This window comes from Hordeum vulgare, chromosome 3H, assembly GCF_904849725.1.
Source record: "Hordeum vulgare subsp. vulgare chromosome 3H, MorexV3_pseudomolecules_assembly, whole genome shotgun sequence".
NCBI classification, from domain to species: domain Eukaryota; kingdom Viridiplantae; phylum Streptophyta; class Magnoliopsida; order Poales; family Poaceae; genus Hordeum; species Hordeum vulgare.
The window spans coordinates 181,623,171-181,639,076 of NC_058520.1; the positions used below are offsets into that span (position 1 = coordinate 181,623,171).

The following is a 15,906-nucleotide window of genomic DNA, read 5'->3' on the forward strand; positions in this document are numbered from 1 at the left end:
CAAGCCACTGCACCCCCCCTGCGCCTCCATGCCTACATCGGCTTGACGCGAATGAATCGGCCTCCTCTGAAGAAGAGACGACGACGACGGCAGCAGGGACACTGCGACCTCCCTGAGGCGGGGCAGCGATGAATCCAAGGCTGGCCAGAGCCCACGAGCCGGGGCGGCGGTCGATGGCAGCCACGACACGCCTGAAGAGGCGGCCGAAGCGCCGCTCCGTGCGGCCGCTCGAGCCCGCAACCATGTCCTGCAGTGGCGGGGCTGAGGCGTCGACGCCCTCCATCCCAACTCCGAGGCGGATGATGCCGGAGGCGTCGGTGGGCGCATAGACGAAGTCGAGCGCGACCTCCTCGTCCGCAAAGGCGCGCGTCGGGACGGGCACGTAGCCAGGAGGGCCACGGCTCGGGTCGGTGGTCTTGGCGACCGGCATGGGCGTCGACGGCGCGAGCCAAGCCGTCGGTGGAGGAGGTGGTGACGGTGGGGACCCGGGGGTGAGGCAGGCATGGCTGCAGCCCCGTGCACCGGAGGGGCGCTCGGGCTGGCAACCAGCCAGGGGTCGAACCCCATCGACGTAGGGCCACGGGCGCGAGGAGCACCGCAGTGGGTGCATCCGGCGACGCGGTGGTCGCGTCCAAAGGCATAGTAACCTCCACGCGCACCCCTCCCAATGCCATGGTAACCGCGTCAAGCGGCATCGCGGCTGAAGCGGCGGATGGCTTGCATCCTACGGCGAAAGCGCTAGAGTCCACCTACTCCGTGGCGGCGACGGGCTATGAGGTGGTAGCGGCGACCGTCCTCGCGGATGAGGCGAAGGAAAAAGGAGACGAGGCCTGGCATCTCACCGGCGGCGAGTTCTCCTTCCATTCTCTCCTTCTCTGTTCTCTTTCGCTCTCTGTGGTAGGCAAGTGCTGATAACGTGTAAGAAGTAAGAATGAAAACTCTCATTGATTGATTATTGAAAAGTACAATTTATATGGTCTGGAGAGACGCGACGATCCGAGAAGATGTGACGGTTGTAGGGGATGGGAGAGAGAGCCATCCGTTGCGGGAGCAACCGCATGACGGTTAGGCAAGGGGAGATTCCCCACTAATTACATGTGCTAATTAATCACAACACTCCCCCTAATCTATGCTTGACCATGTAGAATCATGTCATGATTGTCCAGGCGTTGTCATCATCTCAAAATAATTCTTCTCCAAAAGCTCTTTCATGAAACCTTCGATGAGAACCTGTAACATAAACTCACAAAGAGATGGCATAATGTGATGTCTTAAACAAGGATATATCAAGAAGAGACTCCCCCTGACGCCTGCAAGTCCCTAAGTCGTCGCATACCAATTCCATGAACATATTTTTGGAATGTAGAACTTGGTAGAGAGTTGGTAAATAAATCAGCAAGATTGTCGCATGATTTGACTTGCAGGATGCTTATTTCCCCGCTTTTCTGAAGATTATGGGGAAAAACCATTTAGGAGAAATATGCTTAGTGATATTACTCTTGATGTACCCTGTTTGCATCTCTGCAACACAGGCCGCATTATCCTCATAGATAATGGTGGGTAATTCTACCGAACCAATTCCACATGATTGTTTGATACGTCTCCAATGTATCTATAATTTTTGATGGTTTCATGCTATTATCTTGTCAAACTTTGGATGTTTTGCATGCCTTTTATTTATTTTCTAGGACTAACTTATTAACTCAGTGCCAAGTGTCAGTTCCTGTTTTTTCCATGTTTTTGACCCCTTTCAGAGGAGATTTTGAAACGGAGTCCAAACGGAAGAAAATCCCCAAAAATATTTTTTCTGGAACGGAAGAAGATCGGAGAACTTGGGAGCCAAGCCAGAAGAGCCCGAGGGGCCCCACAAGCCCCCACCCCACGGCCGGGGGGGGGGCGCCATCCAGGCTTGTGAGCCCCCTGGAGGTCCCGTGACCTAGATCTTGCGCATATATATTCCCAAATATTCCCAAAAAAATAAAGAGACGATCGCAATTACTTTTCCGTCGCCGCAAGCTTCTGTCTCCGCAAGATCCCATCTGGGGCACGTCCTGGTGCCCTGCCGAAGGGGGGATTCGGACACGGAGGGCTTCTTCATCAACACCATGACCTCTCCGATGATGCGTGAGTAGTTCAGCATAGACCTACGGGTCCACAACTAGTAACTAGATGGCTTCTTCTCTCTCTTGGATCTTCAATACAAAGTTCTCCATGATCTTCATGGAGATCTATCCGATGTAATCTTATTTTGCGGTGTGTTTGTCGAGATCCGATGAATTGTGGATTTATGATCAGATTATCTATGAATCTTATTTGAGTTTCTTCTTATCTCTCTTATGCATGATTTCATATCCTTGTAATTCTCTTCGAGTTGTGGGTTTTGTTTGACCCACTAGATCTATGATTCTTGCAATGAGATAAGTGCTTGGTTTTGGGTTCATACCGTGTGGTGACCTCACCCAGTGACAGAAGGGGTAGCGAGGCACGTATCGTGTTGTTGCCATCAAGGGTAAAAAGATGGGGTTTTCATCATTGGTTTGAGATTATCCCTCTACATCATGTCATCTTGCTTAAAGCGTTACTCTGTTCGTCATGAACTCAATACACTAGATGCATGTTGGATAGCGGTCGATGTGTGGAGTAATAGTAGTATATGCAGAAAGTATCGGTCTACTTGTCTCGGACGTGATGCCTATATGCTAGACCATTGCCTTAGATATCGTCATGACTTTGCGCGGTTCTATCAATTGCTCGACAGTAATTTGTTCACCCACCGTGATATTTGCTATTATGAGAGAAGCCTCTAGTGAACACTATGCCCCCTAGGGTCTACTCCACACCATATTTTCAGCCTTACACTTTTTACTTCGTTGCACTTTCCGCCTTCAGATCTCACTTTCCAAACAATCTTGAAGGGATTGAAAACCCCTTTGAAGCGTTGGGTGCAAGTTTGTTTGTGTTTGCGCAGGTACTTTGGACTTGACGAGGCCCTCCTTCTGGATCGATACCTTGGTTCTCAAACTGAGGGAAATACTTACTGCTCCTATGCTGCATCACCCTTTCCTCTTCAAGGGAAAACCGATGCAAACCAGAGAAGTAACAAGAAGAATTCCTACGCGCCAGGGAAGGACTTTTTTGCCGCAGGAGAAGAATTTCTGGCGCCGTTGCCAGGGAGGAAGATCAAGTCAAAAACTCATCCAAGTAGGTGTCGCAAACTCATCTCTTGCATTTACTTTGTTTGCCAGTTGCCTCTCGTTTTCCTCTCCCCCACTTCACCAATTTGCCCAAAAATAGTATCGATTCTTGGGATAAGTGCAAAGATGCTTATATATCCAAGTATTTTCCGCCGGCTAAGATCATCTCTCTCCGTAATGATATCATGAATTGCAAGCAACTTGATCATGAACATGTTGCACAAGCTTGGGAGAGAATGAAATTAATGATTAGAAATTGTCCCGCTCATGGCTTGAGTCTTTGGATGATTATTCAAATCTTTTACGTTGGCTTGAATTTCGCTTCTAGAAATATCTTGGACTCCGCCTCAGGTGGAACATTCATGGAAATCACGTTAGGAGAAGCCACAAAGCTCTTAGACAACATCATGACGAACTACTCTCAGTGGCACTCTGAAAGGTCACTTACTAGTAAGAAGGTACACGCTATAGATGAAATTAACTCGTTGAGTGCTAAGATGGATGAGTTAATGAATTTGGTTGCTAGTAGAAGTGCTCCTTTGGATCCTAATGATATGCCTTTGTCTTCTTTGATTGAGAGTAGCAACGCTAGCTTGGACGTTAATTTTGTTGGTTGGAATAACTTTGGCAACAACAACGCTTTTAGAGGAAACTATGTTCCTAGGCCTTTTCCTAGTAACTCCTCTAATAACTTTGGCAACTCCTACAACAATACCCATGGAAATTACAACAAATTGCCCTCTGATCTAGAGAGTAATATCAAAGAGTTCATCAACTCTCAAAAGATTTTCAATGCGTCCATAGAGGAAAAACTACTCAAAATTGACGATTTGGCTAAGAGCGTTGATAGGATTTCTTGTGATGTTGATGCTTTGAAATTTAGATGTGCTCCTCCCAAAATCAACATGGATGAAACTTTGAAAGCTATGCGTGTTTCCATGATTGAGAGCCAAGAAAGAACCGCCCAAAATCGTGCTAGACATGAATGGCTTAAAAAGGCATGTTCTCGTGATGAGAATCACGAAGATCTTAAAGTGCTTGGTGTGACTCCCATTGAATCTTTGTTTTCTTGTGTCAAACCTAATGATTATGGGGCTTAATATGAATCCACTTTGGTTGAAAAGTGCCCCAATGATTCGGAGTCCATCTATCTTGATGCTAAAAGCATTAAAAGTGGAGTAGAAGACGTTAAAACTTTGAGTAGTAATGAAATTACTACCGTGGATTTCAAGGAATTCAATTATGATAAGTTGCTCCTTGATTGAATGCATTTCTTTGATGCAATCCATGTTGAACTCTCCACACGCTTATAGCCAAAACAAAGCCTTTACCGATCATATCGTCGAAGCTATGATAAAAGCTCTTGAAGAGAAACTTGAATTGGAAGTCTCTATCCCTAGAAAGCTTCATGATGAGTGGGAACCTACCATCAAAATAAAAATCAAAAACTATGAGTGCAATGCTTTGTGTGATTTGGGTGCTAGTGTTTCTGCGATTCCAAAGTCTTTATGTGATATTCTGGGTTTTAATGAGATTGAAGAGTGTTCTCTTAATTTGCATCGTACTGATTCTACTATCAAGAAACCCATGGGAAGGATCAATGATGTTCTTATTATTGCAAATAGGAACTATGTACCTGTGGATTTCATTGTGGTTGACATTGATTGCAATCCTACATGCCCTATTATTCTTGGTAGACCTTTCCTAAGGACTATTGGTGCTACCATCAATATGAAGGAAGGGAATATTAGATTTCAATTTCCTTTAAGTAAGGGCATGTAACACTTTCCTAGAAAGAAAATAAGATTGCCTTATGAATCCATGATGAGGGCTACTTATGGTTTGAGCACCAAAGACGACGATACATGATTCTATCGCTCCTATATATGCCTAGCTAAGGGCGTTAAACAATATCGCTTGTTGGGACGCAATCCAATGAATTTATCTTTTTATTTCTGTTTTGTTGCGTCCACACTTTCACAATTCTGTTGTGATTGTGTTTTTTTGTGTTTCTTTTTGTGTTTGAGCCAAGCAAAGCCTTTATGACTAGTCCTGGTAATGGTTGTTTGATCCTGCTGGAAAAAGACAAAAACTTTTCGCTCACGAGATGATTTTTCAATTTTATTCAGAAAGAGCTTTTGAGTTGATTCTTTTTTATGCTGATTTATATGCTTTTTTCCCAGACCTTCGTAATTTTTCAGGTTTTTTGAGATACCAGAAGTATACAAAGTATACAGATTGCTACAGAGTGGTATGTTTTTGACAGATTCTGTTTTTGTTGAGTTGGTTGCTTGTTTTGATGAAACTATGGTTAGTATCGGGGGGGGGGTACTAGCCATGTAAAAGTGAGAATACAGTAGCCCATCATCAATATAGATGTAATTCAAGTTTTCTACAATACAAAAAGAAATGGTAGTTTGTTTTCTTGTACTAATGTTATCACAAGTTTCTGTTTAAGTTTTGTGTTGTGAAGTTTTCAAGTTGTGGGTGACGTTCTCATGGAAAAAGAGATAAGGAGTGGAAAGAGCTCAAGCATGGGTATGCCCAAGTTATCCCAAGCCAAATTCAAGGACACCAAAAAAGCCTAATCTTGGGGATGCCCCGGGAAGGCATCCCCTCTTTCGTCTTCAATCCATCGGTAACATTACTTGGAGCTATATTTTTATTCACCACATGATATGTGTTTTGCTTGGAGCGTCTTGTATCTTAGGAGTCTTTTATTTTTGTTGTGTCACAATCATCCTTGCTGCACACCTTTTTAAGAGAGAGAGACATGCACTCATCGTGATTTTGCTAGAATGCTCATAGTGCTTCACTTATATCTTTTGAGCTAGATACTTTTGCTCTAGTGCTTCACTTATATCTTTTGAGCTAGATACTTTTTCTCTAGTGCTTCACTTATATCTTTTGAGCTAGATACTTTTTGCTCGTGTGCTTCACTTATATCTTTAGATCAAGGCGGTGCGTGATTTGGTAGTTGGCTTATGCTATGAAAGTAGTCCCAAATGTGCTAGGTACCCAAAGAGGATGCAAAAACCTCCATCTTCATGTGCATTGAATAGAAAGAGAAGTTTTGATTCCTCTAAATTAGTTTTGATACGTGGATTCGGTAATATTGAGAGTTATGTTAGTAGGGTGTTGTGAATCTAGAAATACTTGTGTTGGAGTTAGTGATTCCGTAGCATGCACGTATGGTGAACCGCTATGTTAGGAAGTCGGAGCATAATTGATCTATTGATTGTCATCCTTTGTGTTGAGGTCGGGATCACGCGATGGTTTACACCTACCAATCCTTCCCCTCGGAGTATGCGTTTAGCACTTTGTTTCGATTACTAATAAAAACTTTCGCAATAACTATGTGAGTTCTTCATGACTAATGTGAGCCCATGGTATAGATGCACTTTCACCTTCCACCATTGCTAGCCTCTCTAGTGCCGCGCAATTTTCGCCGGTGCACAAAACCACGAAATTTCTTCCTCAAAACAGCCACCATACCTACCTACTATGGCATTTTCGTAGCCATTCCGAGATATATTGTCATGCAACTCCCACCGTTCCGTCTCATGACTTGTGCCGTCACTCTCATATTGCCATTGCATGATCATACTAGATCGTTGCACATCCCGGTACACTGCCGGAGGCATTTCCTATGGAGTCATCATCATTGTGATCTTTGAGCTTTGAGTAACTAAAAAGTGTGATGATCATCATCATTAGAGCATTGTCCCATGTGAGGAAATAAAAAAAAGAGGCCAAAGAACCCAAAAACAAAAAAAACAAAAAAGAAAAAAGAGGCCTAAGTGCCCAAATAAAAAAAGAAATGGGAGAAAAAGAGAGAAGGGACAATGCTACTATCTTTTTCCACACTTGTGCTTCATGATAGCACCATGTTCTTCATGATTGAGAGCTTCTTGCTTTGTCACTACCATATGCTAGTGGAAATATTCGTTCTATAACTTGGCTTGTATATTCCAATGATGGGCTTCCTCAAAATTACCCTAGGTCTTCGTGAGCAAGCAAGTTGGATGCACACCCACTAGTTTTCCTCTTGAGCTTTCACATACTTATAGCTCTAGTGCATCTCTTGTATGGCAATCCCTACTCATTCACATTGATATCTATTAATGGGCATCTTCATAGCCTATTGATACGCCGAGTCAGTGTGACCATCTCCTCCTTTTTGTCTCACAACCACCACCACACTCCATTCCACCTATAGTGCTATATCCATGGCTCGCGCTCATGTATTGCGTGATAGTTATAAAAAGTTTGAGAAAGTAAGAGTGCGAAAACAATTACTTAGCCAATTCCGGGGTTGTGCATGATTTACATTAGTTGTGTGAGGATGATGGAGCATAGCCAGACTATATGATTTTGTAGGGATGACTTTCTTTGGCCTTGTTATTTTGAAAGTTCATGATTACTTTGCTAGTTTGCTTAAAGTATTATTGTTTTCATGTCAATAGCAAACTATTGTTTTGAATCTTACAGATCTGGACATTCATGCCACGTGAAAGAAGTTGCAAAGGACAACTATGCTAGGAAGCATTCCACATAAAAAATTCATTCTTTATCACTTCCCTACTCGAGGAAGAGCAAGAGTTAAGCTTGGGGATGCTTGATACGTCTCCAACGTATCTATAGTTTTTGATGGTTTCATGCTATTATCTTGTCAAACTTTGGATGTTTTGCATGCCTTTTATTTATTTTCTAGGACTAACTTATTAACTCAGTGCCAAGTGTCAGTTCCTGTTTTTTCCATGTTTTTGACCCCTTTCAGAGGAGATTTTGAAACGGAGTCCAAACGGAAGAAAATCCCCAAAAATATTTTTTCTGGAACGAAAGAAGATCGGAGAACTTGGGAGCCAAGCCAGAAGAGCCCGAGGGGCCCAACAAGCCCCCACCCCACGGCCGAGGGGGGGGGGAGGGGGCGCCATCCAGGCTTGTGATCCCCCTGGAGGTCCCGTGACCTAGATCTTGCGCATATATATTCCCAAATATTCCCAAAAAAATAAAGAGACGATCGCAATTACTTTTCCGTCGCCGCAAGCTTCTGTCTCCGCAAGATCCCATCTGGGGCACGTCCTGGTGCCCTGCCGAAGGGGGGATTCGGACACGGAGGGCTTCTTCATCAACACCATGACCTCTCCGATGATGCGTGAGTAGTTCAGCATAGACCTACGGGTCCACAACTAGTAACTAGATGGCTTCTTCTCTCTCTTGGATCTTCAATACAAAGTTCTCCATGATCTTCATGGAGATCTATCCGATGTAATCTTCTTTTGCGGTGTGTTTGTCGAGATCCGATGAATTGTGGATTTATGATCAGATTATCTATGAATCTTATTTGAGTTTCTTCTGATCTCTCTTATGCATGATTTCATATCCTTGTAATTCTCTTCGAGTTGTGGGTTTTGTTTGACCCACTAGATCTATGATTCTTGCAATGAGATAAGTGCTTGGTTTTGGGTTCATACCGTGTGGTGACCTCACCCAGTGACAGAAGGGGTAGCGAGGCACGTATCGTGTTGTTGCCATCAAGGGTAAAAAGATGGGGTTTTCATCATTGGTTTGAGATTATCCCTCTACATCATGTCATCTTGCTTAAAGCATTACTCTGTTCGTCATGAACTCAATACACTAGATGCATGTTGGATAGCGGTCGATGTGTGGAGTAATAGTAGTATATGCAGAAAGTATCGGTCTACTTGTCTCGGACGTGATGCCTATATGCTAGACCATTGCCTTAGATATCGTCATGACTTTGCGCGGTTCTATCAATTGCTCGACAGTAATTTGTTCACCCACCGTGATATTTGCTATTATGAGAGAAGCCTCTAGTGAACACTATGCCCCCCAGGGTCTACTCCACACCATATTTTCAGCCTTACACTTTTTACTTCGTTGCACTTTCCGCCTTCAGATCTCACTTTCCAAACAATCTTGAAGGGATTGAAAACCCCTTTGAAGCGTTGGGTGCAAGTTTGTTTGTGTTTGCGCAGGTACTTTGGACTTGACGAGGCCCTCCTTCTGGATCGATAACTTGGTTCTCAAACTGAGGGAAATACTTACTGCTCCTGTGCTGCATCACCCTTTCCTCTTTAAGGGAAAAACCGACGCAAACCAGAGAAGTAACAAGAAGAATTTCTACGCGCCAGGGAAGGACTTTTGTTGCCGTAGCACTGTTGTATGTGCTTTATCATTCTGTGAAGCCATACATATTCACATGATGCTCCAAATAATGAAATTATTTCAGAATGATTGGTAGATGTTGCCACCAGAGTCTGTTTTGAAGACTTCCATGATATAGCAGTACCACCATGTAGGAACACAAAGCGGGTCTGAGATCTGGCATTATGGGGACCAGACAAATAACCGGCATCTGCATATCTAATCATATCAGAGTCCTGATTTCTTTGGGACTGGAAAATAGGCTGAAATCCTTTTGTTCCTTAGAGATATCGAAAGCTATTCTTCACTCCAGACCAATGACGTTTGGCGGGAGCTGCGCTATGTTTAGCAAGTAGATTCACTGCAAATGCAATATTAGGTCTTGTGCAATTTGCAAGATACATAAGCGCTCCAACAACACTCAGATATGGAACTTCAGGTCCCAACACCTCTTCTCCATCATCCCTCGGTCTAAACGGGTCTTTCTCTACGTCTAAAGATCGAACCACCATAGGAGTTTTAGATGGATATGATTTATCCATATTGAATTTCTCCAATATTTTCTTGATATCGGCAGCTTGGTGTACCATGATTCCTGAGGGAAGGTGCTCAAGTTGAATACCTAAGCTCATTGCAAATTCCATCTTTAGATGATTGCGTGCTTCATCAATGTCTGGTGTGTTACCAATGATTTTGGGATCATCAACATACACATAAATGATGTAAAATCCCGTAGAGGATTCCCGAGTATGTTAGGTTCAATTGATTTCATGCATTGGCAACAGAAGAACTACCCAAAAGCTTTGCATGGGCAATACCAGGGTCACATCAAAGAAACTACCATTATACCTAAAGCAGTGACATCCAAAGATTTATGAATTTGGCATGCTTTCTTTGCCACGCCAGTTTCATGCAATGACATCAATGTGCTCCAAAGATCTCCCTTGTTCAAGAGACTTTGTGATGGGAAAGCTCCACCATGTAACTATACCGTCAACAGGCACACCTACAACATGGAGTACTAGCTCGTAGATGGTATCTATCCTTAGTGCGCGACATTTGTGAAGGCCATGTCTGATTCTCAAGGAGAGTGAAAGTGCAACTAATCCCCGGATGGTTGTTGATAATTTATAACAACATATATATCATTAAACTAATGACTACTCAAACAATATTTTAAGGAAGTTCAATGTACGTATGGTAATGGGATGTGAATGTGGACCCCTCAAAATGCTAAGGAACTGTGTTGGCAAAGCTCCAAGATTCTATATTTTTGATTAAATGATTTAAGAATACATTTAATATATAAAAAAGTCAATACTGAGGGGATGAAGCGGGCAACACCTGTTGCAGCCGAATGGTCAAGAGGGTCAATGCAAGTGGTCCCTCACATCCTGTGACACGCGGCGATCCACGTGGTCCGGCACTCGCAGTCGGAAGCGTCACGACTGCGCCCCTTGTGTCCACCGGTGTGGCCGGAGCAATACTCCGCAGCGCGGAGCGGAGACCCATTCCTACCAGTTTTTATACCCACACCACACTCCCCTCCCCACCTCTCCCCCTCTCTCTCCTTCGCTTCCCTCTCCTCCGCTCGCCGCTTCTCCCGGGGACAGGCTCACCCTAGCGGAGCGGAGCCCCAGCCCAGCCCGGCGCGCGTCCGTTGCGCCGCGGTCGGTCCTCGTCACCTGCCAGATCCAGACCCGGTGCCAGACCGCCGGGATCCTCCGCGACAGTGCTGCTGCGGCGAAGTGTCCGGACGCCGCCGCTCCCTGATCGGGGCTACCTACTCGCGTGATTCGAGGTAATTCCCGCGAATTGTGGGACGGCTTGGTGCGGTAGGTAGGGTAAAGCCGGAGAATTTCGGTGGTTTGGTGAAGTGTTGGTAGTCGTGCGGCCAGTTTCCGATGAATTGTGTGGGTTCCCACCGCCGCTAGTTTTTTCTTTACTTCCGAAAGGTCGTTCTTTCTTTTTCGTAATCTTCTCTGATATTATGAATTGTGCTCGTGGGATATAGGCCTGACCGGATCTTCTCCTGTTTGCGATTATGCCTGCTAGATTTACTGTTGGTTTACTTGCTATCCTTTCATTTTCATGTTCTGCTAGTTGATAGTCGCTGGAAAAGAAATTTAGATTCAAAGCCATCTCGATGTGATGAACTGCGCCTAGCAGCGTGCTGTTGTATAATCTGGCGCATGAGTCACACAAGCACACGGCGTTTTGCTTTATACTGTATGTTGCTTTTATGCGATTCCCTGTTTAAGATATTACTCGTTATTTGTCATTCGGTCCTGAGGTGGTCTATATGTCTTGATTTGACATGAGAATAAATGTGATATATGCTTGTGTGTTGTGCGGGGAGAGGAATCAGTGCCCCTTGAGTGTCTTTTAGTATAGGAATGTCTTGGGTACTGGTCTACCTAACGGCGGCTTTCTTCCTTCACATTATCACATAGTTTCACCCACTGCGGTTAGCTGGCTTCCCTGCTTTGTGCCTTCAATTATACGCAAGCATCCTTTTGTATTCCTTTTTAACTTTTTTTTATTGTGAATAGGTTTGGTGGTTGCTTTATGGATGTGGATGTTCAGCCCCTGGCGTAACTTATTAGAAATGTCTTCAGGGGATATTTGTGTGTGGAATGCATGCTGCTATTCTTCAGTTTGTCCTTTCGTTAAATTAATTATATATTGCCTAGCCTATGCAAAATTGAATAGGAAAATAAGTGACCGATAAGTTAATTTCACTTCTTAATTTTTGTAAGATTAAGTTTTACCTTAATTTGAATTGATGAATCCTGTCTGATCCTACTATCAAATATGTGGACTTCAATATTAAAATATGTTTCTTCTTTGGACTTTCATGCCCTCTCACTTTTCCCATTTACCACACAGACCTTGCCTCCTTTTCGTACTGCTTTTGTAGGTCCATGTTAGGTAACGATGCTAACATATGGAATGCAAGAATTTAGATTTATTGAAGTTCAGTACTTTCAAAGTGTTTTTTTTTTCTTGAGAATAGCTTGCTCCAGAAGCTCCATAGATTCCTTGTTGGGTTTGCTTTCTTATTTTGATTTGTACCCCTAGCTGTCTACTACTAGATAGTAGTTTTACTCATGTATTTCATGTCTTGATTGAAGACAATCCTTATTGTTGTACTCTTTTATGTCAGCTAGGTAGGGTGAGCTCATGAATTTGCTTCACATGGATGGGGTCTCAATATTTTGAGTTTCGGTGATCAAATCAGCATCATATAGATTTCTTTTGCTTGGTCGACATGGGAGCTAATTGCTGTATAGCTGCAAAGCAGAGGCCTCAGCCATGTATCATTCCAGTTGAAGTGTCAGCTTACAGGAATGTAAGACACTCCCCATCATGGAGCTTCCGATGGGACAACAGAACACATATAGAAGACATAATGGAAATCCCCACATTTTTGTCCAACCATAGTAGTGGAAGTATTCGGCCTGAAACGAAGAGTGGTTCCATTGCACCAACTGAAGGCTTTTCTAATGGTGGTAGCCCTTCTGATTTGTTCCACAAGGTCAAGTGGCAGAAATCAGAAAAGAAGATGGAAACATCTAAAGTTGCTCAATCTGATCCTAGAGGTAAATAATTAAGTGAATGATATGTGACATGTTCTGATTCTTGTATGTTACTATTTTGCATTCTGTAAACATGCTGGGATATGGGATGTAACAGTGATGTTCTTTGTAGTCAAATAAGTCTAACCAGATGGACATGATTATCTTTTAGGACAATACTAATAATTCTTCGGTACAATAAGAATTACTTGGGACAACTGGATCAGTGCTGTTGTTATCATTACTAGTCCAAATATGCCATTGCAACCACCATTCCTTTTGCCATTCAAAGCAAAGCTATCACACTAAGATGGCAGTTTACTCAAAATGCCCTTATATATAGTGAATATACTCGACCACCATCACTATGATCTGGCTCTATGAAACCAATTGAAAAAGTGAATTCGGCCATCGTGTATGCTGGGCTGCTGGCACGTGGTGGTGTGGCGCCAATGATTCAACCAGGGGGCTCAGGTCACCATGAGTCATGACCATAGCTGCTGCCAGGATTAGAAGACCCACTCTCGGACACATTGCTCTGTTCAACAGCTAGCAGGAAAATAACATCTTGTATGGAAACCATAGAACACTGAACCAATAGCAGGAAAACAACAACATCAACAAGGCGTTGACAGCAGCATAGCCTTAACATTGTCTTGCGTCATGTAGGGGTTGAGCAGCCCACATATTAGACTACAACATTGGCAATGCCCACAGTAGTTGGCGGTCCAATCAGCTTTCAGCCTGGCTCAGGAGGGAGCAAAAGTATCGGTGCGAAAATATGGCTTTAAGTGCTAGCTGTGAACCATGTTAACTTGGTGAATGTTGAGTTGAATAGCATTCTAGAGAATATAAAACATGTGCGGTGGGCAAAGCAATTAAAGTAGCATTCTTCAAACAATATGGCATTGTGACAGCATTTATCCAATTATCTTTTTTCACTTGACCTGTAAGATATTAAGACATGGTTTGGCATCACCATGTTTTCACGCCTCACTATTGATCTGCTTGATCATTTTTTGCTGATCTCTTTTTCTTTTTTGCTCAGCAGATAGACCCACTGCAAGTAACTCTTCCCCTGAGGTATACTGTAGCTGCTACTTTATGTTATATGCAATTATAAGATTGATAGAGTTTGTTTCTCACATCTCTATTCTTTTGTAGGCAAAGCTTTGCAGGAAATCACTAGACATGGTAAGCGTTGCTTCAGATACAAAGGCATCAGCCTCTGTCTCTTCAACACCACCTGTGGTATCCAGAGCAGATCCTTCATCCTCTAGGGGACATTCTCTAGGGATGGATACAGATTCAATGAGGAAAGCACGTCGCTCACCAGGATATCAACTATATAGACAGGTCTCAGACAGCAAGATTCCATCTCTCAGATCTCTCAATGAGAGCAACTCTCCTGAAGGAAGGCCTTCCTCCTCCATGCTCTCAGTCTGCAGCAATGATTTATCTGTAGCAGGATCACATGGAGAGTCATCTGATGGTTGGTCAATGCGAACATTTTCAGAAATGGTTGCATCATCCCAAAGAGAGAGATGGTCAATTGATAGTGAGCTCTTAGGTTCCATTTCAAGTAAAATGACCCGATCAAATGCTTCAAATCGTACTACCGTCTCCCCTGACCAAGAGGTGTGCAAACTATGTTTAAAGCTACTAAAGGAAAGGTCTGCGTGGAATGCCCAGGATCTGGGTGTTGTCGCTGTTTTATTGTGCGGCCATGTTTACCATGCTGACTGCCTGGATAGCTTAACTGCAGAAGCTGAGAAATATGACCCTCCTTGCCCCGTATGCACTCACGGTGAACAATGTACCGTGAAGCTATTCGGTAAGCTGGAATCAAAGATAAAGAACAAGATACCTACAAATGTGATACTCGATGGTGATCTAGATGGGAGCTCTAAGCATCAGAAGAAAAGCAAGAGAGTGCCCAGATTGGGCACAAGTATTAGCATGAAGGACTCGTTTAGTCGGCCATTTTTGAGGAGGCATTTCTCAATTGGCTCCCGGCCACCTCGGTTAGTTTCAGAGAGCGAGTCCACAAGGAAGAAGGGCTTCTGGGCGAGGCACTGGAGAGAATAGCATAGCACTCAGTCATCAAACAGGTGAGCAGCTTCACATTATTGTGTTCTGATAATTCAGTTCCAGTAGCAATTTACAACGTAGTTCTGTTACTTCACTTCTCAAGGATATAACTTGTATTGTGATGGCAAATTTCTTGTGCCATTGTTGATTGGCAGCGTAGGAAAACATACTTATATGGTCCCTTTTTTTCTCTGCTTGTAGAAGGGCTCTTGAAGAGGAAGTGAACTCCCAAGCAAAGCATGTGGGTTTTGCAGTCAAGGGAAACTGATCTGAAAGATATTTGCTGTTGAGCAACGACCGTACTGGAAGTTCCTCCTACTCGTCATGTTCAGAGTTGGGCACTCTGAGTGATGTTATTGGTTTTCAGGATAGAATAATAATAACAGTTTCTATATTATGCAACTGAGGGTTCTTGCAGACCCCGTCGCAGCTTATTAGCAAGTAACCTAACAGAGAAGGGATGGCCTTCAGGCTGTAGGTAGGATCCAGCATGGTTGATTGTTACGTCCAGTTTTTTTTTCTTTGTATTATTGGTTATGCGCACCAGCGATTGTTTGATCTGATACATAATTTGGGAACTGTCGTACATAGCTGATGCTATTTGTTCGTTTAAAATGCATCACAGAAGGCGTTGATGGTAATGTGGGGATTATGTTTACAAGAAATATTATGTCTGTTTGAGTGGCCAATCACGCATTTAATAGATGATGTCAGGCAAGAAATATCATGTGGGGATTGTGTTTACAAGAAATATTATGTTAGGCGCCATTTGATGCCGTGACTTCAAGTATGATGGTGGTCCCTTTGTTCTGACCTTGGTACTACCTAAGTAACCTTATTGCGAATGAACGCAATCAACTGAATCGAGTATT

The 15,906-nt window shown here is 43.4% G+C and overlaps 1 protein-coding gene and 1 pseudogene across 10 annotated transcripts; both read left to right on the top strand.

The window, feature by feature from the left end:
• The first annotated feature begins 428 nt into the window (after positions 1–428).
• LOC123441608 lies at positions 429–912 on the top strand (annotated as a pseudogene).
• A 9,966-nt stretch (positions 913–10,878) lies between these two features.
• LOC123443432 lies at positions 10,879–15,675 on the top strand. 10 transcript variants are annotated; one of them, XM_045119793.1, is made up of 6 exons: positions 10,879–11,166; positions 11,918–12,021; positions 12,536–12,967; positions 13,992–14,026; positions 14,108–15,054; positions 15,236–15,675. In XM_045119793.1, exons 3-5 carry the CDS (start codon positions 12,637–12,639, stop codon positions 15,029–15,031), a joined length of 1,290 nt encoding a protein of 429 aa, XP_044975728.1. In that variant the 5' UTR covers positions 10,879–11,166; positions 11,918–12,021; positions 12,536–12,636; the 3' UTR covers positions 15,032–15,054; positions 15,236–15,675. The 10 variants fall into 10 exon arrangements, with proteins under 10 accessions (XP_044975728.1, XP_044975729.1, XP_044975730.1 ...); XM_045119794.1 differs by having other exon boundaries at positions 11,918–11,992; positions 12,532–12,967; XM_045119795.1 differs by having other exon boundaries at positions 11,918–11,992.
• The last annotated feature ends 231 nt before the right edge of the window (positions 15,676–15,906 follow it).

What these genes read in the sequence shown, in the direction of transcription:
- LOC123443432 (XM_045119793.1), top strand. Translation starts at nt 12,637, where the DNA reads ATGGGAGCTAATTGCTGTATAGCTGCAAAGCAGAGGCCTCAGCCATGT. An exon ending in TGCTCAATCTGATCCTAGAG is followed by an intron (nt 12,968 to 13,991) that starts GTAAATAATTAA and finishes TTTTTTGCTCAG; the next exon opens with CAGATAGACCCACTGCAAGT. An exon ending in CAAGTAACTCTTCCCCTGAG is followed by an intron (nt 14,027 to 14,107) that starts GTATACTGTAGC and finishes ATTCTTTTGTAG; the next exon opens with GCAAAGCTTTGCAGGAAATC.